The following is a 23627-nucleotide window of genomic DNA, read 5'->3' as shown; positions in this document are numbered from 1 at the left end:
TTTCCTGGAATTTTCTTGCAGCTGCTAAAATTGCTCATTTGTGATGAATCCGTTTATTTGGTTAATTAGAAACGTCACGTGTTAGAAAACAGATTGAAGGACCTTGGCTGGGGTTTCTATAGACTTTTATTCTTTTTCTTACCGACCAACAGGGATGTCTATTCAGTTATTGCTGACTTTTGTGCTACTATTCATTCCCAGGGTATGTTACTCATAGACACATCTCTCCCTACTATACCTGCTATCCCATAGTCACACTCCCTTCCCAGAGACTATTATCCACTGTTACTATAGGCACCATCTCTCCCTACTATACCTGCTATCCCACAGTCACACTCCCTTCCCAGAGACTATTATCCACTGTTACTATAGACACCATCTCTCCCTACTATACCTGCTATCCCACAGTCACACTCCCTTCCCAGAGACTATTATCCACTGTTACTATAGACACCATCTCTCCCTACTATACCTGCTATCCCACAGTCACACTCCCTTCCCAGAGACTATTATCCACTGTTACTATAGGTACCATCTCTCCCTACTATACCTGCTATCCCACAGTCACACTCCCTTCCCAGAGACTATTATCCACTGTTACTATAGACACATCTCTCCCTACTATACCTGCTATCCCATAGTCACACTCCCTTCCCAGAGACTATTATCCGACTGTTACTATAGGCACCATCTCTCCCTACTATACCTGCTATCCCACAGTCACACTCCCTTCCCAGAGACTATTATCCACTGTTACTATAGGCACCATCTCTCCCTACTATACCTGTTATCCCACAGTCACACTCCCTTCCCAGAGACTATTATCCACTGTTACTATAGACACCATCTCTCCCTACTATACCTGCTATCCCACAGTCACACTCCCTTCCCAGAGACTATTATCCACTGTTACTATAGACACCATCTCTCCCTACTATACCTGCTATCCTACAGTCACACTCCCTTCCCAGAGACTATTATCCCACTGTTACTATAGACACCATCTCTCCCTACTACCTGCTATCCCACAGTCACACTTCCCATTTATCCACTGTTACTATAGCACCATCTCTCCCTAGTCACACTCCCTTCCCCAGAGACTATTATCCACTGTTACTATAGACCATCTCTCCCTACTATACCTGCTATCCCACAGTCACACTCCCTTCCAGAGACTATTATCCACTGTTACTATAGGCACCATCTCTCCCTACTATACCTGCTATCCCACAGTCACACTCCCTTCCCAGAGACTATTATCCACTGTTACTATAGGCCACCATCTCTCCCTACTATACCTGCTATCCCACAGTCACACTCCCTTCCCAGAGACTATTATCCACTGTTACTATAGGACACCATCTCTCCCTACTATACCTGCTATCCCACAGTCACACCCCTTCCCAGAGACTATTATCCACTGTTACTATAGACACCAATCTCTTCCCTACTATACCTGCTATCCCACAGTCACACTCCCTTCCCAGAGACTATTATCCACTGTTACTATAGACACCATCTCTTCCTACTATACCTGCTATCCTACAGTCACACTCCCTTCCCAGAGACTATTATCCACTGTTTACTATAGACACCAATCTCTCCCTACTATACTGCTATCCCACAGTCACACTCCCTTCCCAGAGACTATTATCCACTGTTACTATAGACACCATCTCTCCTACTATACCTGCTATCCCTACAGTCACACTCCCTTCCCAGAGACTATTATCCACTGTTACTATAGACACCATCTCTCCCTACTATACTTGCTATCCCACAGTCACACTCCCTTCCCAGAGACTATTTATCCACTGTTACTATACGACACCATTCTCCCCTACTATACCTGCTATCCCACAGTCACACTCCCTTCCCAGAGACTATTATCCACTGTTACTATAGACACCATCTCTCCCTACTATACCTGCTATCCCACAGTCACACTCCCTCCAGAGACTATTATAACCCACTGTTACTATAGACACCATCTCTCCTACTATACCTGCTATCCCACAGTCACACTCCCTTCCCAGAGACTATTATCCCACTGTTACTATAGACACCATCTCTCCCTACTATACCTGCTATCCCACAGTCACACTCCCCTTCCCAGAGACTATTATCCCACTGTTACTATAGGCACCATCTCTCCCTACTATACCTGCTATCCCACAGTCACACTCCCTTCCCAGAGACTATTATCCACTGTTACTATAGGCACCATCTCTCCCTACTATACCTGCTATCCCACAGTCATACTCCCTTCCCAGAGACTATTATCCACTGTTACTATAGGCACCATCTCTCCCTACTATACCTGCTATCCCACAGTCACACTCCCTTCCCAGAGACTATTATCCCACTGTTACTATAGGCACCATCTCTCAAAAGAGAGTAAAAGTTGCAATGAGATAGTTGGTCCCTGACATCTCTGTTGCCTTTAGCCGCTCGCACTCACCATATAACTACACACCCCATTGGCCAGTCTGACTCTCCAGCTGGATCAGCATTGGAGGATCTGTTTTCTATTAGTCCGTTTCCTTTCCTTCCCTTATAGCAAATAGCGTGGGATCCCAATAGATTGGGAAGAGTTCTGGGAATCCATAGAGAAAGTCATGAATACTAAATATCCATCAGCCTAACCCACACTGGGATCTGCTTTACAATTCTTGGCTATAATATTCAATGAGATCATTGTGATTGTGTAGTAATATGGGCAAATGTCACTACTACCTCTGCAGCGGTGCCACCTAACCAACAGAGTTCTGCGAGGGACAGACATGGCCGGGCAAATTTTAAGTGTTACTGGGTGTGCCCCAATCGTACTATACATGGCTACTAATTTGCATATACACGTATGGGACCTGTTATCTAGAGTGCTCAAGGCCTGGGGTTTTCTAAATAAGGGGTCTTTCCATAATTTGGATCTCCATACATTAAGTGTTCTAAAACATCTATCTTAGTTGGGATCAAGTACAAGCTACAGTTTCCTTATTACACAGAAAAAGGAAATCAATTGAAAAAAAATTTGATTAAAATGGTTTCTATGGCACAAGACTTTCCTGTAATTTCGAGCTTTTTGTATAATGGGTTTCAGATAATGGATCCCACACCTGTACCAATTCTATTGCAAGTCCAAACTAATAACGTCATGTTTAAGGTGCGAGGAAGAGACGGGACACACACATTGTCAGCTCAAGCCGCCCTGACTCTTCCTTGGGGATTTACAATTCAGAGCATTCTCCTGAGGATTAACTCTGGCTACAAATACTGTATTTTATATACAGGTATGAGACCTATTATCCAGAATGCTCCGGATCTGGGTTTTCCTGGATCTTTCCGTAATTTGGATCTTCTTACCTTAAGTCTACTAGAAAATCATGTAAACATTAAATAAACCCAATAGGCTGGTTTTGCTTCCAATAAGGATTAATTATATCTTAGTTGGGATCAAGTACAAGTACTACTGTTTTATTATTACACAGAAAAAGGAAATCATTTTTAAAAATCTGGATTATTTGATTATAATTGAGCCTATGGGAGATGTTCGTTCAGTAATTCAGAACTTTCTGGATAACGGATCCCATAACTGTACTGAACTTCCAGCACTAACACAGAGGTTTAAGCAGCCCTATAACAGTAATGATCCAGACCATCAAGGTTGTCCCAACAGCTCCCCATCTTGGATCTAGTTCAACCATCTTGTGTGTGCCAGTGGCACTGCACATGCTCAGTGGGCTCCTGTTGGGAAGCTAAGTTTAGGGAAAACAAGCAGAAAATGGGGTGTATATGTCACAGCCTCTACTTAATGTGAACCTGAATAAAATCAATCCTTGTTTCATGGCTTATACATAGACTGTCTATTGTGAGTGGGTCTCTGATCTTATGTGACAGCCACCCAGCTCATGTACTGGGAATTATAGACACATGATAGGATTAGTTACCCTTTACCTGTAAGGTTTTGGGCTCTGACCCAGTGGAGCTTATAATCTAAGGCAGGGATCCCCCAACGTTTTTTATCCATGAGCCACATTTAAGTGTGAAAAAACTTGAGGAGCAACACAAGCACAAAATAAATTCCTGGGGATGCCAACCAAGGGTTGTGATTGGCTATAGGTAGCTCCTATGTGGATTGGCAGCCTACAGGGGGCTCTGATTGGCTGTAAGCCTGTTTTTAAGGCACATCTCCAAGCCTGGAATTTAGATATAAGCACCTGGTTTGAGGCCACTGGGAGCAACACCCAAGGGATTGGGGAGGAACATGTTACTCAGGAGCCACTGGTTGGGGATCACTGATCTAAGGTCTATACCTCAGTCACATACACTAGGAGCAGTTTTATCAGGAGCCAATTAATCTGCCTGTACATATTTGAGGTGCTGGAGGAAACAAATACAGACACTGGTTGGAACTCATTAACCCCAGAGCAAAACTTTGCTGCCTACCACTGTATGCCTTCCATTGTTTCTGGAGAGACGTCCTTGCAGCTTGGCTTTTTTTTTTTATTATGTCTCTATGGAGTGAGCTTCATCAGTGACCAGGCAGAACTCAACGAGCAGATTCCTTGCAGTGACCCTTAATGTATCCTTGTAGGCAAATTCATTTTATTCTCTTTTTTTTTTCCTTTTATACATAAAAAAATTCAGTAAAAATTCGTACGTAAAATGATATAGGCAGTAAAATTAATGAACGATGCACAAACTGCCGGGGAAAAAAACGTAGCGCGAGTCGAGACGAAATAAAAAAAAAAAAAAAAAAGCCACAACGAGCTGTCGGCATTATCCTATTTACATGGTTACTCCTTGCAGATAACCGCACTCCTCAGGCAGAGTTCTCTGTGAGTACATGATCGATTGTAATTTATATATATTTATATAGATCATCCTATTCACATATGTTAAAATATAATACAGCTTCTCAAAAAGGAGAAACAAAAATTAAAAAAAAAAAATGATGCCCACAATTTATTGCGCTGTACAGTCAGGAACTGGGGGGGACACAGAGGAAAGAGTGGTTCCGGTATCATCAGCGACCCCATGTAGAGATGAGAAGTCTGCAGTTGCCAGTAGTTAGCACTGTCCAAATCCCAGCAGCTCCAGTGTGGTGGGGGGAGCTGCAAATTGTAGTAAAAAATATTTAAAAAAAAAAAATTCACGAGTTTAAGGACCGTGAAAAAAAAAGCAGTGCACCAACAGGAATCCGCGGCTTACTCTGAATATTTTACACTGTAAAAATAAGAACTGCCCCCCCTCTACAGAGACCGATCAGTTCATATGGGGGGGAGGGAGCTACTCAATGTCAATATCCTCCTTGGGTTTATAAACAGAACCAAACTTGTGCATATACTTCTTGATGTACTCCTTGGTTTTGTGTTTGACGTTCTCATTACAGTCCAGGTCCTCTGGGTTCTTACAGTATTTCAGCTCCTTGTTCATGACCCCGTGAGTCAGCTGTGGGGGGAGACAGAGCAGAGGTCACAGGGATAGAAGGGCACACAGGCTTGCAGTAATTAAAACTTTCCTTGTCCCTTAAAGGAGAACTAAACCCTCAAATGAATATGGCTAAAAATGCCATATTTTGTATAGTGAACATATTGCACGAGGCTAAAGTTTGAGCTTGTCAATAGCAGCAATGATCCAGGACTTCAAACTTGTCACAGGGGGTCACCATCTTGGAAAGTGTCTGTGACACTCACATGCTCAGTGGGCTCTGATTGGCTGTTGAGAAGCTAAGCTTAGGGCTCGTCACTAATTATCCAGCAGAAAATGAGCTTCCCTGGCTGTAATATAAGCTGATGCTACAGGTTTGCTGATTATTCAATTCTGATGCTAATTGCACTGGTTTCTGTGCTGCCATGTAGTAATTATCTGTATTAATTACTAATCAGCCTTATATAGTGACATTTCTATTCTATGTGTACTGTATATTGTGAGTGGCTCCCTAAGCTCAGTAAGTGACAGCAGCAAGATGGGGAGCTACTGGGGCATCTTTGGAGACACAGATCTTTACTGCTAAAGGGCTGTGGTTGCCTTGGGCTGGTACAGAAGCACAAAACATCATGTACAACATTTCTAGCCTATTTCCTTAGTTAGGCTTTAGTTCTCCTTTAAGTCTGAATCATGTTGAGTTATTTTTGTAGATAAGACAATACTCTGTGAGCTACAGCACTGGTGCCAGAAGAGGGCGCTATAGGGAGCTTGGGACAGTGCCCTACCTTGCGTGCTAGATGCTTAAAGTCCTCGGTGTTGTTTATTCTTCCCATCTTACAGTCAGGCTTCCTGTAGGGGTTCAGACACTGTACGATGAACTGGGACATCTGCAAATTGCAAGGACATATATATTTAGGGAATCATTAACACTCGGACACAGGCCACTGCACCCCAATAGGAAGAGGGAGGCCAAGGGGGGGGGGAGAGAGACAGAGAGAAAAACTAAAGAAAGAAAAACTAAAGTAAAAAGAAAAGAAAAGTAAAAAGAAAAGGAAAGTAAAAAGAAAAGGAAAGTAAAAAGAAAAGGAAAGTAAAAAGAAAAGGAAAGTAAAAAGAAAAGGAAAGTAAAAAGAAAAGGAAAGTAAAAAGAAAAGGAAAGTAAAAGGAAAGAAAGAAAAGGAAAGTAAAAAGAAAGAAAGAAAAGGAAAGTAAAAAGAAAAGGAAAGTAAAAAGAAAGAAAGAAAAGGAAAGTAAAAGGAAAGTAAAAAGAAAAGGAAAGTAAAAAGAAATTAAGAAAAGGAAAGTAAAAAGAAAAGGAAAATAAAAGGAAAGTAAAAAGAAAAGGAAAGTAAAAAGAAAGAAAGAAAAGGAAAGTAAAAAGAAAGAAAAGGAAAGTAAAAAGAAAGAAAGAAAAGGAAAGTAAAAAGAAAGAAAGAAAAGGAAAGTAAGGAGAATGAAAGAAAGAATGAAAAGGAAAGTAAAAAGAAAAGGAAAGTAAATAGAAAAGGAAAGTAAAAAAGAAAGAAAGAAAAGGAAAGTAAAAAGAAAGAAAAGGAAAGTAAAGTAAAGAGAATGAAAGAAAAGGAAAGAGAATGAAAGAAAGAAAAGTAAAAAGAAAGAAAGAAAAGTAAAAAGAAAGAAAGAAAGGGAAAGTAAAAAGAAAGAAAAGGAAAGTAAAAAGAAAGAAAGAAAAGGAAAGAAAAAAGAAAGAAATAAAGAAAAAGATGGATGCATGGCACTTACATCCTTTCTGAATACTTCTTTGCTCTTCTTCGCCAGCTCACTGGATGTATCTGCTTCTGCTGTTTTGGTTTTCTTAGACGCCTGAAACATAAATATCTTGTATTGCTCAGACCATTGTCACTGTGTGTGTGAAGAGCTGATATGAAATCCACCCAACGACTGAAGCAGCCAATTATGGGATTCTCTTCAGTCCTGATCACAAGTGGAGCTAATATAACAAGGGTACCTAGATCCCTATAAAGTAATACATTTTTGGCATCACTGAAATAAACCTGTGGGCCCCAGAATTTATAGACTGCTTGTCTGCCAGGCACTAAACCCCTAATGTGTGTATTACTGGTCATCATGGGGGCAGCATGGCCTGATCATAAGCTTTGCTCTTTGCTTCTCCGCTGAGCAGGGTTTTACAACGGCCATAAATTAAGACACGGTTACACGTTAATCGCTTCGTCTGCTCCAGCCATGCCAATCGCACTGGCCCAGGAGTAAACTCCACTCCACCCCACCTCCACCACCTCTGAAGTTTATGTTTTAATAAACATTACAAAAAAAAACAAAACCATTGATACATCAATAACCAATTAACCAACGCGACCTCAAGCTCAACTTGGCCAAGACTGAGCACATGGTCTTTTCACCCAAACCGAGCCCTTCTCTTCTTTTCACAATTACTATTGATGGCATGACTATTAACCTGGTTAACTCTGCACGCTGCTTAGGGGTCATCTTTGACCAGTCCCTCTCCTTCTCTAATCATATTAATAATACTGCCAAACCCGGTCGTTTCTTCCTCCGCAATATAGCCAAGACACGCCCGTTACTTTCACAAACAACAGGCAAAACACAAATCCATTCCTTTATCTTATCCCGTTTAGACTATTGCAATCTCCTCCTAACTGGTCTTCCTGACTCCCATCTCTCTCACCTCCAATCAGTGTTAAACTCTGCTACCAGGATCCTTCTGTTCTCAACCCCAACTAAAATCCTTAGCGTAGTTGCCTGTTAAGCAAAGGCTAACTTATAAAACACTTCAACTAACATTCAAAGCCCTTCACTCCTCACTACATTTCTTCTCTTGTCTCACTATACGTTCCTGGTCGTCTTCTCTGCTCTTCTCAGAGCCCCTTCTCTTCACACCATCCACATCCACCGCCACCTCTCGTCTCAAACCCTTCTATCTTGCTACTCTTTCCCTCTGGAATTCCATCCCTGAATTCCTCAGTAAGGAACCCTCTCTTAATCTCTTCAAGAAAAAACTAAGAGCCTACCTTTTGGAGCACTAGAACATTAGCCTAGTCTTGTCCTACTGACTATGCCTTACCTTGAGCACTTTTTTATCTCCAATTTGTACCTGTACCCACTTAAAGCTCTACAGGGTAGCGACCTCCTTCCCACTATGTCTCTTACCATGTAGCACTTAAGCTCTTTGTCCTGATATGATTCTGTATTTATTATGTGATTTGTCTCCCCCATGTATACTTTTAGATATCTATATATTGTACTTTTATGCACTGTACAGCTCTGCGGCTCCTTAACAGCGCTTTACAAATAAAGTTAAAAATACATACGTACAATAAACTTGTGTACAGGTAAACATGTGTCACTGGTTTTAAATTAATTACTTGTGAGTGGCTATCTAAGCTCAGTAAGTGACAGCAGCACAGAGCATGTGCAGTGAATCAGCAGAAAAGAAGATGGGGAGCTACTGGGGCATCTTTGGAGACACAGATCTTTACTGCTAAAGGGCTGTGGTTGCCTTTGGCTGGTACAGGAGCCCAAAACATCATGTACAACATTTCTACCTACTTTTTGAGTTAAGCTTTAGTTCTCCTTTAAGAGCTTCCTATGAATGAGAAGTATACAGAGATTGGGCCTGATTATTGGACCTTAAAGGAGACCTGTCATGAGATATAGTGTTCTCTATCTTTTTTACACAGTAAAGTTAAAAATAAAAATGAATACCGTGTTTTACAAAAAAAAATCAGAGCAATGCAAAGTCAGTGTAACTTCTGTGTAAGGAAAGGGGGCTTTGTGCAAGGAATTTGGGGGGGGGGGTGGAGTATACAAAAAAAACAGCTTTTACAACACCCCTGGAATAAAACTGCAGATGATTTGTGGGGTCATGCAGTAACACAATAATAAATTGTATATTTAGGGTCACTATTTCCCGCTCCTGATAGGCCTCATCATTTTATATTAGAGCAGGCTGTAATTGCTTCTTCTCAAAGGCTCCATTCTCCTGGATTTATTTTTCTATTTTAATGGATTCTGCTCATTTCATAAGCGCTCAGGCTTTAATTGGGGAAATGGCTTGTAACAGCTCCAGGGAAAGTTACTTTAACTGTACTTTTTATTGTGTGTGTGTGTGTGTGTGTGTGTGTGTGTGTGTGTGTGTGTGTGTGTGTGTGTGTGTGTGTGTGTGTGTGTGTGTGTGTGTGTGTGTGTGTGTGTGTGTGTGTGTGTGTGTGTGTGTGTGTGTGTGTGTGTGTTGTGTGTGTGTGTGTGTGTGTGTGTGTGTGTGTGTGTGTGTGTGTGTGTGCCCCCCCCCCAACTGCCTGGGTCTCCATGAGTGGAAAGGTTGGAGGATTGGTTATATTGAGCCCCAATATAGAGATCAGTGCAGTTCAGCATTAGGCATGAGAATGGAGGAGGGTGTGGGTACAGCAGCAAATGAGAACCTGAAAAGAAGAAAATAGAAAACAGGGTGGCGTGTCTGTGCTGGGTGCTGGATTATTTTGGATAAAAGTGCTACAGTAAGTAGCGAGAGTGTATGCTCCATATCATTTATAAAGAATGGAGAAAGAGAAGGTGCCTTAGAGCGAGTGTGAGGGAGCAAGTTTTCAGCTTTTATCAGCCCATGTATGGCCAACTTAATGGGGACAACTCATATCTGTGCAGCCTCTCCTGTCTGATTCAAAAGTACACCAAGGCCAAAACAGCCTTCCACAGGCCTAATAAGTAGTGACAGCCACTGGCATGTTACATGAGATCCCCTGACATTTGTCATTTTAGACTTGCCCCTTTTTCTCCAACGGGGGCCAATTTGCAGCTGCGGAGCTTCAAAACAAGCTTAAAAGGGGACTCCACAAAAACATAACCAGCTTTTTGAAACATAATTTCAAGCAACTTTGCAATTAAAAAAGATGCAGACTTTTCATGGTTTCTGACAGTTCCCTAAGCCTAGTCCCCAGCTGATCTGTCTGACTACTTTGCTGAGCTGACTGACTACTGTTACTTTGTATCAACAGCCATCTGTCCTCAGCCTGCATCCTCCAACCCCCACAATTCCCTACATACATGATTTCAATAAGGAAAGGAACATGACAGTGCAATGCATTGTGGGTTATGTAGTTCCTGCATGCTGTCTGTAAGCTGTGGAGTAGTTGTTACAATTTGTAACATCAGTGTTTAGTCCCTCCTTCCCTGCCAGGATTTCAAATGATGCCAAAAGAGAAGAACTGTTAAACAGCTGGATTTTAGCATAGAAAATGGCATTTATTCAGACTTTTTGAAGAAACAGGTAACTGTGATGGGTATATTAGGGGTTTCTGTGTTATGTGGCCTCTTTATCAAATTTTGGTTTGGAAGCCGGAGTTCCCCTTTAAGATTGTGGGTTATCAAGGCTGAGCTTATTTTCTTATTCATATAAAACCTCCTATTGAAGTCTAATGCATCGAGACCCTCTCAGCATATAACCCAGGACTGCACAATATAAGGAGCATTTCAGCTAAGCAAGCAAGAAAGAGAACACTAAAAGCAAAATCCCAGGGCCCAGATTCACAATAACTCTTACAAAATGGCCTCCTCTGGCAGCTTAGAGCCCATAAAGATGCCATATGGATGTGGTCCCCACACCTCACTAGCCACAGGCCCTCTGCTGATTCAGTATTTGCTTCCCCTGGGCCTGAAACCTTGTCTCTGTGGCTGCCTATTACCCTCCATGATTATACACTGGATTGTGGTTCGGCCTATAATTCACGTGATATACAGAACGAGTCAACGATGCGATCCAACAAGTGCTTTCTACACGTGCCCTGAGCAGCATTTACTTTTATAGGTTTAATACCAATTTAATGTGAGAGAGAAAAGCCAGAGAAGAAATAAAAAGGGGGAGACATCACAACAAGAGAGACACTTGCTGCTGTGGCACCACATGGGTGCTTCTAAGAGAACCCAACACCCAAGACATTCAACATCAGCTCCACCATAATGTGGTTAGAGAACATGAGTGCTACCAGGTTACAAACAAGAGAAGCCAGGACTGTGCTCTTCAGCAAGAAAACAAAGATACTCCAGATATGGAATAGCAAAGACCTGCACTCCTGCTCCCTGATTGGACATTTAGTTAGAAGAGAATATTCTACATCTCATTCCTACTGTTATTTTGTTATTTTATTTTCAAAGGCGATGACACTTGTTTGTCCTTTCAATTCCTCAATGGTTTCATTAGAGGACCCAACTATGCAATCTGTGGTTTATAAACTGAAGAGTAAATCTTTGAGGTTTGGTTGTTTATTTTCCTCCCCTGCTGCAGCCTCAGCACTTCCTGAAGTACAAACAACTCACCTTCATTGGATTCTCATCATAAGTCGGGGTTCCTAGATCCATTTCTGCTTCATGTTCTAAGCCGGCTATATCATCCCCTGGGCTGTCCCAAGCAGGCGGGTCCCACTGGGTTTGTCTTAGAGAGAAAAAAAATATGAATATGAATACAAATGGTATCAGCAGGCATGGCGAATGAAGGGCCATAAGATGAGCTGCAGTTTTTTAGGTAGGGGCAGTTGTTGGAAATCCAGCCATCTGGTAGTCAGATATGAGTGCAGGATGATTGAGATTATAATCAGCCCAGGTCCCAGGCACATAAAACAAGCACAAATGGCTGCAATAGTTACCTAAAAAGCATGGTCAGTGAAGAAATGATTATGGGGGGGTTGTGGATGCACACCTGAGGCCAATTTCAAGAAGTATAAAGCCCTGTCTAGAGACACTTCTCTATGTACACACACACATACACTTAGGGGCAGATTCACTAACTTCGAGTGAAGGATTCGAATGAAAAAAATTCGAATTTCGAAGTATTTTTTGGGTACTTCGACCATCGAATTGGTTAAATTCGTTCGAATTCGAACGAAATCGAACGATTCGAACGAAAAATCGTTCGACTATTCGACCATTCGATAGTCGAAGTACTTTCCCTTTAAAAAAAACTTCGACCCCCTACTTCGGCAGATAAAAGCTACCGAAGTCAATGTTAGCCTATGGGGAAGGTCCCCATAGGCTTGCTAAACTTTTTTTGATCGAAGGATATTCATTCGATCGTTTGATTAAAATCCTTCGAATCGTTCGATTCGAAGGATTTAATCGTTAGTCCTTCGATCGAACGTTTAGCGCTAAATCCTTCGACTTCGATATTCGAAGTCGAAGGATTTCAATTCGAGGGTCGAATTTCGAAGTATTTTTAACTTCGAAATTCGACCCTTAGTGAATCTGTCCCTTATTGTGTCATTCATTTAGTTCTCCTTTAAACTTTCATTCTATGCTTACTTACATACATACTCCCAAATACACATACACTTTCCTTTATCACTGCCATACACACCTTCACATTTCACTTACAAATGTATACACACTATTGTGCAACTGCACATATCACTCTACTTTGTTTTTAATTACACTTTGCTTCTACTTTTCTAAAATGGGCGTTGGTTAAGGCAGTCTCTCCCTCTTAAAAGCCGCTCAGCAGTTGGCGGGGGAGGATTTAGCACAGAGTTTGAAACCAAAGCACAGGAGATGTTTACATAAAGAATTGTTACTACAGAGAGGTAATGTTCCTTTTTTACTATGACTAAAGATAAATAAGTTAGGGACCACCATGTGGGGTTTTACCTTGACGTGGTATGGTGGCTTATCAATATTATGATCATAACTTTGTAACAAAAAAACCCTGTTTCAAAATTACATGCACTTGCATATTTACTTGAATTACTTAGACAGGGCTTTATACTTTTTGAAATTGGCCTCAGGTGTGCACCCACAACCCCCCCCACAGTGAAGAAATGAACCACAAACCGTTAACATTTAGAACTTATTGGTTGAATACAGACATTAAAGGGGAACTATCGCGAAAATCAACATTTAATATACGCTTCCTCATACTGAAGTAAGTAACAATACAATCAATTAAAAATTCTGAATTGTTTCTGAAATAATCAATTTTATCTTTACTATTCCTCTCTCAGCATCTGTTTCTCTTCCTTCTTTAGTCATGCAGCAGTTGGGTGTCAGATATTCATTGACAGTTACATCCAATATATTATAGCAAATTAATTAGAGCTCACTCAAATAACTGATTCCAGTACAAACAGAATCTAACAGAATAACTGCCTTTTGCACAAATCCTGCATGTAGAGAGACATGATGTCTGGTGAGTTTAATAGAGTGAGCTCTAATACATCTTCTAGGCAAAAGAAGCCCCCCTAAAAGACATATTGGATCTAACTGTCAATTAATATCTGACCTGCATAAAGACAGAATGAAGAGAAACAGATCCTGAGGGACAGTGAAGATAAACTTGATTATCTTTGGAAACACTACAGAATTTTTAATTGATTGTGTTTAGAAAGTTTCTGATTACCGTATGATGAAGCTTATATTAAATTTTCATTTTCGCAATAGTTCCTCTTTAATGAAAGTCAACTGCTAACTGGTTCCTGTGGTTACAGGCACAAAGAAATTATTGGTCAGTTTACCAAATAATCCCATATCTCATCGAGGCTAACAAATACACACACTCACCTTGTTATTACATGGTAATAATAGATTTTGCCCTCAGGATCCCGGGCAGTCTTCCAGCCAGGAGGGAGAACAATGGTTTTGGGCTTGGGGGGTGATGGAGGAGGAAGATCCATCACATTGCTTGGTGCCATCCCCATCTCGGGCTATAAGAGAGAGAAGACAGAGAGATGTGAGATCCTACCACCAGAGAGATAGCCAAGTAGCCAAATGGAGGACCATGCAAAGAGAGAAATCATTTGTAAGGAGCAGGAGGGTGGAAATAGATAAGCATAGGGGCATTATATGCCGATGACACAGATAAAGGTGGTATGACAGTTTAGTAAAACAGTTTAGTAAAACGTCACTAACCTGCTGCATTGCTGGAGGTTGTCCGGGAGCCACAATGGTAGTCACTGCAGGACCCTGCTGCAATACCATGCCAGGTGGGTGAGGGGCATAGATCTGCTGGCCTGTGAGGTATGACAAGCCTGCTTGTGTGTAGGTCTGGAAGGGAAAAAAAAAATTCAGCTTATTTTACTCCAAGCAGCCAAACACAGTTTTGTGATTTTCAACCAAATTAGCTGCTGAGCGCTAGATGGGGTAGATTTATTTTAGGGATGCACCGAATCCACTATTTTAGGAAAACATTTTCCCTTCCTTGTTTTGTGACGAAAAGTCACACGATTTCCTTCCCCACCCCTAATTTGCATATGCACCACCTAATTTGCATATGCAAATTAGGATTCGGTTCGGCCGGGCAGAATCCTGCTGAAAAAGGCTGAATCCTGGCCGAATCTCAGTGCATCCCTAATTTATTTAGAATGCCACAGCCCGCTCGAGTGAAATTCCGCCACTCTCCAGTCATTTCTATGGGGTTTGTTAAGGCATATTTATGAAAGGAGAAAGTGAAAGTTCACCATTTGATAAATACGCCTTCAAAAATCACAATCACAATGATTGGAGAGAGGCGGTATTTCACGCTAGAGGACTGTGGCGATCTCTAACTTCACTCTTTGATAAGTATACCCCAATTTGTGTGCAAAATGGCTGCATTAACTGACAAAGTATTCATATGTTTTACTGATAAAGAGCAAATGATAAGATTGCAACAAAGTCCATAGAACATGTACAGCACAATGAAACAGAGTGCTTACCGGTAGAACGGGTGGGGGAGGCTGTGCATAGGCTGCTGGCACACCATACATTGGCTGGCAAGTCTGACCTTGGTAATAAATAGCTGCCTGTGAAGGTGCAGGTGGATATTGGGATTGTTGCAATGTCACTGCCTGCTGATTGGGGTCCCAAACTCCATAGCTCTGAGAGGGCACAGGGGTAGGTGCAGGCACTGGAAGAACAGCCACATTTGTTTCCTGAGGGACCATGGTTTCTCCCTGGGGGACATACTGCTGTGTAGGAACGTCCATGGGGGTTGCTGCATGTTGCACCACAGAAACCGGTTGGGGAGGCATCAGACCAGGATTAACCAGCATCCCCTGCGAAGGGTCAAAGTTGTTTGGAGATGGCATAGCGTCCAGGGGTGGAGTTGGCAATAGCACTTTGCCAGCATTCGGATTTGTGGGATCTAGAAAAGGCTGCAAAGGGTACCCCTGGGGATAAGCAATGAATGGAGGAGGAGGAGGAGGATGTGCACCATAGGGAATAGACTCATAAGGCATGGGGGAAGCAATGCCCATGTTTTGCATCTGCTGCTGTTGCTTTTGAGCCTCTTTCTGAGCCACTTCCTGTTCAAACAACTTCCTGCGCTCTTCCGTGCTCAGCTTGTTACGGTCCTGCAGCCGCCCCTTCTTCTTGGAGGATGTCGGGGTGTCATACCTACTAATGGAACGCACAGATTTTAATACTCCTGCCCACTGCTGTTTCACTTCAGGCCGTTACATTTACCACCTCTACATGGAGCTCCAACACAGTCTGAGAGGTGTAACCCTCAGCACTAACACTAGAGGGCAATGAACACACAGCGTGGAGGACCATTCTAGCATGTTATCTCCCATTTCCAAAACAGCACGTTCCTATTAACTAGTAAATGCTTTTAAATGAACTAGCTGCACAGGCAGAGTTAAACTGGAAACTCTGAGTATCACTCATGTATTATAAGGGATAATGTACCCCCTACTGTAAATGATAAGGATATTAGAAGTCACTGAGGGGTTGTTCTGTGACCATATAAAGGCACAAGGCTGCAGGCTGAGTTATACAGGGAACTCTGAGTATCACTCATGTATTATAAGGGATAATGTACCCCCTACTGTAAATGATAAGGATATTAGAAGTCACTGAGGGGTTGTTCTGTGACCATATAAAGGCACAAGGCTGCAGGCTGAGTTATACAGGGAACTCTGAGTATCACTCATGTATTATAAGGGATAATGTACCCCCTACTGTAAATGATAAGGATATTAGAGGTCACTGAGGGGTTGTTCTGTGACCATATAAAGGCACAAGGCTGCAGGCTGAGTTATACAGGGAACCGAGTATCACTCATGTATTATGAGGGGAAAAAGTCTATTTGTTCTTACCTGTCTTCTACCCGCTTGGAACCATAAAATGCTGGTGGAGATGGCGATTGCTTGCGCTTCCTCTGGCTCTGCCGGTCCAGATCTCGCTCTCTACTCTTGTGGGTTGGAGTTGTGTAAGTGGAGCCTGATGAGTCTCTCCAGCGATCATCTAAATGAGGAAGAACTCTATTAATAAAAGCCTATGATTCACTTGAAGGGATTTTAAAGTACTGATGCAAACTTACTCAGGATGCTTCTCTGAGCACTTTTACAATATACATTTATTTTCTACTTATGAGAAATTTGTTTTTTAAGAATGCTAATAGCAATCTTTAAGATCAGCAAACCAAGAGTTAACTGAATCCAGGAAGTACATATAAAGTCCATCGACAGGACCCCCGACAAAAAGCTGCTGAGCTGAAGCCTGTCTAGCAGTATAAAACTGCCAATAGCTCAAAAACCACTGAAAATAGAAAATTAATGTAAACGTCAAACGTGCTCAGGACCACTTCTGAATAAGTTTACACCAACACATTTAAACCCTTTAAACTTACCCCTCTGAACTCCAATTTAATATTTCAGGCCCAAAATTTTTTACACAGCACTGGAAAAAAACAGCACCACACCTAAATAGATACATATTTTGGGCCAAGGTACCTGGAAAGCTTCAGATTCCCTACCCCACATCAATCCGAACACTTACGGTTCTCCTTCTCCACTTGAATTTTCTTTGGAATGCGATACACCTCCTGCAGGGAGACAAAGACACACACGTTCATGCTGGGGCTTATCAGCAATTTAGAGGGATTCATTATTATAGATGGTGAATGCAACAGATCATTATAAATATACATGCAAATATAGTGTTCCTTTAATCCCCAATAATATATATTTGTCCAAACAAATGAAAAGAGAAAATCAACATCCCCAAATACAATTAATTGTTCCTCAATCTCAAAGGTTATGTGTAAATGTAAGTGCTACTGAAAGCAGCACCTGTCTGCTCACATTTTCTGCACTGCTGGTTGTGACTGCTAAAACAAATCAGCAGAAGCCAGCTGATAAACAGACCAGTAAAGAAACACGCAAGGCTGACTTCTGCTACAGTGTTTCAAGAGTCAGACCCATAGGACAGACACTGCTATCAGGAGCAATTATGGTTACACACAACCAGTATACTTTCTACAGAATATATTTTGCTTTCTAAAAAAAAAAAAAAAAAAAAAAAAAATGGTGCGGAAGTTGCCTCATTAATGCCGAGCAAGCATTCAAACATTTCCCCTAATACCGTATATACTCGAGTATAAGCCGTCCCGAGTATAAGCCGAGGTACCTAATTTTACCTCCAAAAACTGGGAAAGCTTATTGACTCGAGTATAAGCCGAGGGTGAGAAATGCAACAGCTTCTGGTAAGTTTCAATCTCGTTTTTGGATGACTATTCTTAGGCGCCGGCTACTATTCTGAGCGCTGGCGAATATTCTTAGGCGCCGACGAATATTCTAAAGCGCCGGCAAATATTCTTAGGCGCCGGCAAATATTCTAAGGCGCCGGCCAATATTCTAAGGCGCCGGCCAATATTCTAAGGCGCCGGCCAATATGCTAAGGCGCCGGCCAATATGCTAAGGCGCCGGCCAATATTCTAAGGCGCCGGCCAATATTCTAAGGCGCCGGCCAATATTCTAAGGCGCCGGCCAATATTCTAAGGCGCCGGCCAATATTCTAAGGCGCCGGCCAATATTCTAAGGCGCCGGCCAATATTCTAAGGCGCCGGCCAATATTCTAAGGCGCCGGCCAATATTCTAAGGCGCCGGCCAATATTCTAAGGCGCCGGCGAATATTCTAAGGCGCCGGCGACCGTTTTTGCGACCCGAGTATAAACCGAGGTAGAGTTTTTCAGCATATTTTGGGGGCTGAAAAACTCTGCTTATACTTGAGAATATACGGTAAGCAGGCCGCTGTTTTGTTAGACTCTATTGGTGAGCAATTACGGCTGCTCCTACTGATAATCCAATATGCAAATAAAAATGGCTACTGAGCAGAATCAATTACTCGGGTATGTATTGATGATCAGTTAAAGGGAAAATAAAGTCACTATAACCCTATTAAAAGGGAAGTATTCGCGTACAGGTTTCTTCAACTTGGGACAAATAACAGCATGATTTCTCATTTACAATAATCTTTATTTGTTTTTATCTCTAATGCTCATAGTACACGAGGCATAGTCTCCCCATAGACGCGACGATTCTTCTTGCCGAACGACCGATTTTAGGGAAGCCCGACCAATCCTTCGAAATTATCGTGCGGTTAGTGGGATTCAAACGATCGTACATCTTACGATTTTTCGGCCGACATCTGTCAGGAAATTGATCGGACAGGTCAAAAAATCTTTGTCGGCCCCAGTGCAATGTATCTATGTTTGCAGGGACAAGCAGCTCCCTTTTGTTTTCCTGCCAAATTGGTCTTTTAGTTGATTGTAAATTCATACGATCGTTCTGAGAAGATCGTGGTCTCACGATGAGGATCTGATCTTTTAAAAATCTCCACTTCTATGACCAGCTTTAGTCGGCAAAGTACCACCCAAACCCCACAGAGAACCGGACTTTGGTTCTAATGGAAACTTCCAGGTGAATTTTGGGCAGAAAAACCAGCTGACTAATGCCAGCAAAGAATATCTTCCATGTGCCATAAGCCTCTTCCTGCAGTCAGCCGAGTTAGTTTCAAAAGAGATAGGATTTCTGTATAAACAACCCGCTCCTTCACCTTCAGCTTAGCTAACATATAAACAGGAATTCATTATGCAGGGCATTAGGGTTTCTAGATTTTCTAAAAATGACTGGACTAATTGGGAAAAGTCTGTTTTGCTGGAATTTGTCTATCTGCCCTGTTTAGCTTCAATATCAAGCATATGTTGTTCACAAATAAAACTAATAGGTTCCTCTGAATTCAAGTCAAAATGGACGAGGTGGGAGATTGCCCCTTAGTATAGAATCTCACTAAAACCTTCCCTAATGCTGCGAGTTCAGCAAAGGCCGCAATCAATGAATGCCTTAAGAGATACACGGCTGCATTTGTGACATCATTTCAGCCATTATGACGGAGTAGGAATATCGGTTACAATTAAGGGCCTGTCACACACATTCACTGTTCCATTCCGGTTGCTAAAATGGCTTCCTCCTGGGTAACCGTGGCAACAGACAGCACAACATGCCCAAGGCTTCCTGCCAAGCCTAGAAGTTTCTCAGAATTCTCTCAAACATTTTAACCCTTTGCCTATTCCCGCTGGCAGAGTCCCAGAACACACGGACGGGAAGCTGCTCACATCAATGCACGGGACATCACTTTTATGAGGGAAAGTAAACACACAAAGTGAAAAGTTGCCTTATTCAAAAGAAAACAACGGTGTCTTATTATCATTTCCAGCCTTTTGTGTGAGATTAATCAAATAATTTCAAAGAGTACGTTTCCTCAGCTTCGTCTCCGCCCCAGCCTCAACACTCCCATAATGCACCAATGTAACCATGTGACTAAACTTGAGGGATTCTCCTCACACAAAAGGACTCCATGAGGCAGAGAAGTGCGGCTGATTATTTCATGAGGAATATCAGGGTGATTTCCCCTTACAGCCCACAGGATTATGTGATTTATATCATGTCAGCACAATTATGTTGTAAAGAAATGATATATCATTCACAAATCTCAGCACAGGAACATGACTGGCACAGGGCCTACAACTATATCCCCATAACCATGCTACCGGGCATTCTTTCTTCTCAATCACGGCTATGGGACCGGTTATGCAGAATGTTTAGAACCTCTGGTTTCCTGGATAACAGATCTTTCTGTAATTTGGATCTTCATACCTTAAGTCTACTAGAAAATCAATTAAACGTTAAATAAACCCAATAGGCTGGTTTTATTTCAAAGAAGGGTTAATTATATCGCAGCTGGGATCAAGTACCAAGTATCAAAGTGCTGTTTTATTATTTCAGCGAAAACGGGAATATTTTTTTAAATTTTGGATTATTTGGATAAAATGGAGTCTTGGAGACGCATCAATCTCAGCGAAACCTGCCCGGTTTTTCTTAATTTAGAAAACAGGGAGGCAGTTTTGACCCGGACATGTGGCAACCCTAGGGAGATGCCATCACATAATTTGAAGCTTACTGGGTAATGTTTATCTGAATAATGGATCCCATACCTGCATTTTGAAATTATTGGCTCCTGTCGAGCACATGCGTGGAACAAAGTTATTTTATCTGTATAATGAACAGGCAACAACATCAGGCCATTGGGAGCTATGTGATCCTCTAAATCTGATTTTACACAAATAGGGACAACAGTTGTGCCCAAGTTGGGTGGATCTGGGGCATGGCCTCATTCGTCTTTGGACAAATCTTGGAAAGTATGGTCATGAGGAAATGGTTATATTTATAGTTAAATCTCTAAATGAATCCAGAGCTACACTGAGATACTGGAGGTTGTCACTGGGCATTAAAATACATCAGAAGGCACCACAGTCTAATGCAGGGGTCTATGGGCATCATTTTCATGGCAAAACCCTGCAAAAAGTTTGACTCACTAGTAATTTTCTAAACAAGTTTTGCGGCCCTGCCATATAAAATCTCTTCCCCACATGCGTGCACTAAAACTGCTCATACTGGTACAGACAAGGCCACTTTTACGGATCCATGTACTGTATAGGGCCAAAACGCCTCCTTCACTAAATTATAAAAGTCAGGACGTCAATACTGATTAGAATTTATGGAAGAATCCCATCAGGCAAGCACTGCATTCTCCTATCCCATCCAATCGAAGGCCTAAAAGATCACATGACCCTGATTTGACCACCCGGGTATTATTGGTCAAAGATCGACTTTCCACACTGTTTTCCAGTAACTATACTCTCTTTCACTGCCCCTAAAGGAAGATAAGAGATATAAAACATGGATAATGAATTAAAGGAAAATTCAACCAGAGAGCAGAAGATGGCTGACGTGAACTCCGCTGGACAAAATCTGCACCGAGGGGTAAGTAAAAAGTTAGGGGCATTTAGCCGGGGTAGCAGCTAGGCTGGGGGGAGGAGAGAAGGGGGTCTATGTAGGGTAGGGTTTTTTTTTAATAAGGGGTTGAATTCTCCTTTAAGAGTTTGATCAGTAGTATGTGCAACCCTCTTGGTTATCCTGATTTTTTCCCTAAGAGCTGCGAACAGTAAAGGATGGAGAACTTGAACGCACTGACTTTGTCTGGGTTTTCTTTGGTCCTTGACATATTTATGGCTGACTTGTCTGCAGCCTTCATTGCAGCCTTCATTTTTTAAAACTTCCGGTTTTAAAAAAGAAGCCAGCTAGCAGGACATTGGAGCTCGCACATAAGTGCAGGTTGCCACATCGCCTTTTTAAAACAAACCGGAACTGAGATTTTATTGCATTATTTATATAATAATATTAAAGATAACTAACTTTGTTCAGGATAGCCGTATTATGGTAGTGGGGAGGAATACATTTTTAACTTAACATTTTTTAGTGTTACTTGTCCTTTAAGCAGGCTGTGTGTCCTTGCATATTATATTCACAGGAATATGTGTATTTTACTTTGCTTGTATTAATGTGTAACTACATCAGATTTGCACAGACTTTCTCTCCAACCCCCCCCCCCCCCCCCGACTTGTTGGCACTTTATAAATAAAGTACAGTTCTACTTGGCTAGAAGATGCAGTTACAGAGAGAAATCACAGAGATCAGGGACTATTTCCTTGCCAAATTCTGCTACAGGGATGGTGGAATTATTGGACAAGCTGCTACACAAAACAGATAACTCTAATAGAATCCAACACAAAACCCCATGCAACCACGCAACGAGAAAAAGGAAAACCTTCCAGACTTTGAAATACATTCCTGTTCTCAATAAGCTTTTTCAACTACCTTCAACCAATAATGTCCCACATGGCTGCAGAGTAATATACTTTTTAAGGTTTTTAAAAGGGGTTAAAACGCTTTAACCCAGGTGGAGGAAATTCAAGTGTTGGAAGGAATTCTCAATCAAAGAATCTTGGCAAGGCCCAGAGCAAGCTAAGAAGGCAGCCATCCAAGTTCCTCGTCATATAGAACAATCTCTTCACTTTCCCAAAGACCAAGAGCACACCAGAAGCATCTCACAATATGGTCACCACATGTCCTCCCCTGCAACAATGGACACAAAATCCATACCGTGCCAGGCCAAAGAGAAAGCCATGCATGCAGCAGAAGGCATGTTTTTTTATACAGCCATCTAATTAACTGCCATAAAGACAGATTTTATGGGAGTTCAGTTTGAAGCAGGAAGGTAGTAAGTTCATCTCAAAACCAAAGTGTGTCTCATATTCCCTCACTATATATGCACATGCTGAATTTAGCTTAGTACAGGGGAAAACCTCTCTTATATGAAAGTGCAATATTCCTGGAGATGGCACAGACTATTTGTCAACTATTCCCATTAACACAATGCAAGATACTTTTGGTAGACTATCCTCCAAAACTATAAGACTATCCTGGTCCATTCGGCTACAACTGTGCTGCCTTTTTGTAAGAAATGATGGATATAAACGTGATAAGGAACTTGTGAACATCTGTTCAGTATTACTGATGAATAAAAAGGGCAATAAAAGCAGATAGCCCCTTTATGGAAAACAGGAGAAGGGGGTAACAGACTTCTTTCCTAAAATACATAGGCAAAGAGTGAAGCTAGGGCCATTAACCAAAGGAGAAACAACCCAAGTAAAATGCACCTTGATGTCTTCATTTTGTTAACAGCCTCTTAGCAGAAGACTTGTTCTGAGAACATTAAGTTTGTAGGTTTAGGTGTCCACAACCATCATATTGTAACTTTAAGACGTCTCTTATATTCTGCCCCTGATCACTTTAAGATTAAAACAACGAAGCAATGCAGTAGGTTCTCAACACCAGCACCTCCATCACTGCCCTCTTCTGGCTCATGGAGATTTCTTCTTATCAGTAGGAACCTGGTTGTTGTAGGCTGTGCTAGAGTCTTGGGGATACGTTTTCGGCACGTTGGCAAGAAACTTTGTCCTTTTGCCGAAAATGTAACCCGCGTGTATCAAACGTGTCTTCTTTACAGATGATATATAAGTGTTTGTCAACATCATTGGCTGCAGAGTTGTCACTGGC

General features: G+C 41.8%; 1 protein-coding gene across 4 annotated transcripts in view; it reads right to left on the bottom strand.

Moving 5' to 3' along the window:
- Positions 1–4588: 4588 nt before the first annotated feature.
- The window catches only part of setd2.S (SET domain containing 2 S homeolog), a 51082-nt gene continuing 32043 nt past the window's right edge, over positions 4589–23627 (bottom strand). For 2 of the 4 annotated variants that reach the window (XM_041567323.1, XM_041567325.1), the window contains exons 14-22: positions 17167–17212; positions 16485–16632; positions 15102–15783; positions 14317–14451; positions 13969–14111; positions 11740–11854; positions 7174–7254; positions 6216–6317; positions 4589–5451 (exon numbers count right to left, since the gene is read on the bottom strand). In XM_041567323.1, coding sequence (XP_041423257.1) covers positions 5290–5451; positions 6216–6317; positions 7174–7254; positions 11740–11854; positions 13969–14111; positions 14317–14451; positions 15102–15783; positions 16485–16632; positions 17167–17212 — 1614 coding nt within the window. In that variant the 3' untranslated portion in view covers positions 4589–5289. Of the gene's footprint in view, positions 5452–6215; positions 6318–7173; positions 7255–11739; positions 11855–13968; positions 14112–14316; positions 14452–15101; positions 15784–16484; positions 16633–17166; positions 17213–23627 lie in introns of those variants that run through there. The other 2 variants (XM_041567324.1, XR_005962159.1) reach the window with 2 other exon arrangements.

This window comes from Xenopus laevis, chromosome 6S (assembly GCF_017654675.1).
Source record: "Xenopus laevis strain J_2021 chromosome 6S, Xenopus_laevis_v10.1, whole genome shotgun sequence".
NCBI classification, from domain to species: Eukaryota; Metazoa; Chordata; class Amphibia; order Anura; family Pipidae; genus Xenopus; species Xenopus laevis.
Note: the sequence above shows the minus strand (reverse complement) of the source record. Positions and strands in the feature narration are given on the sequence as shown.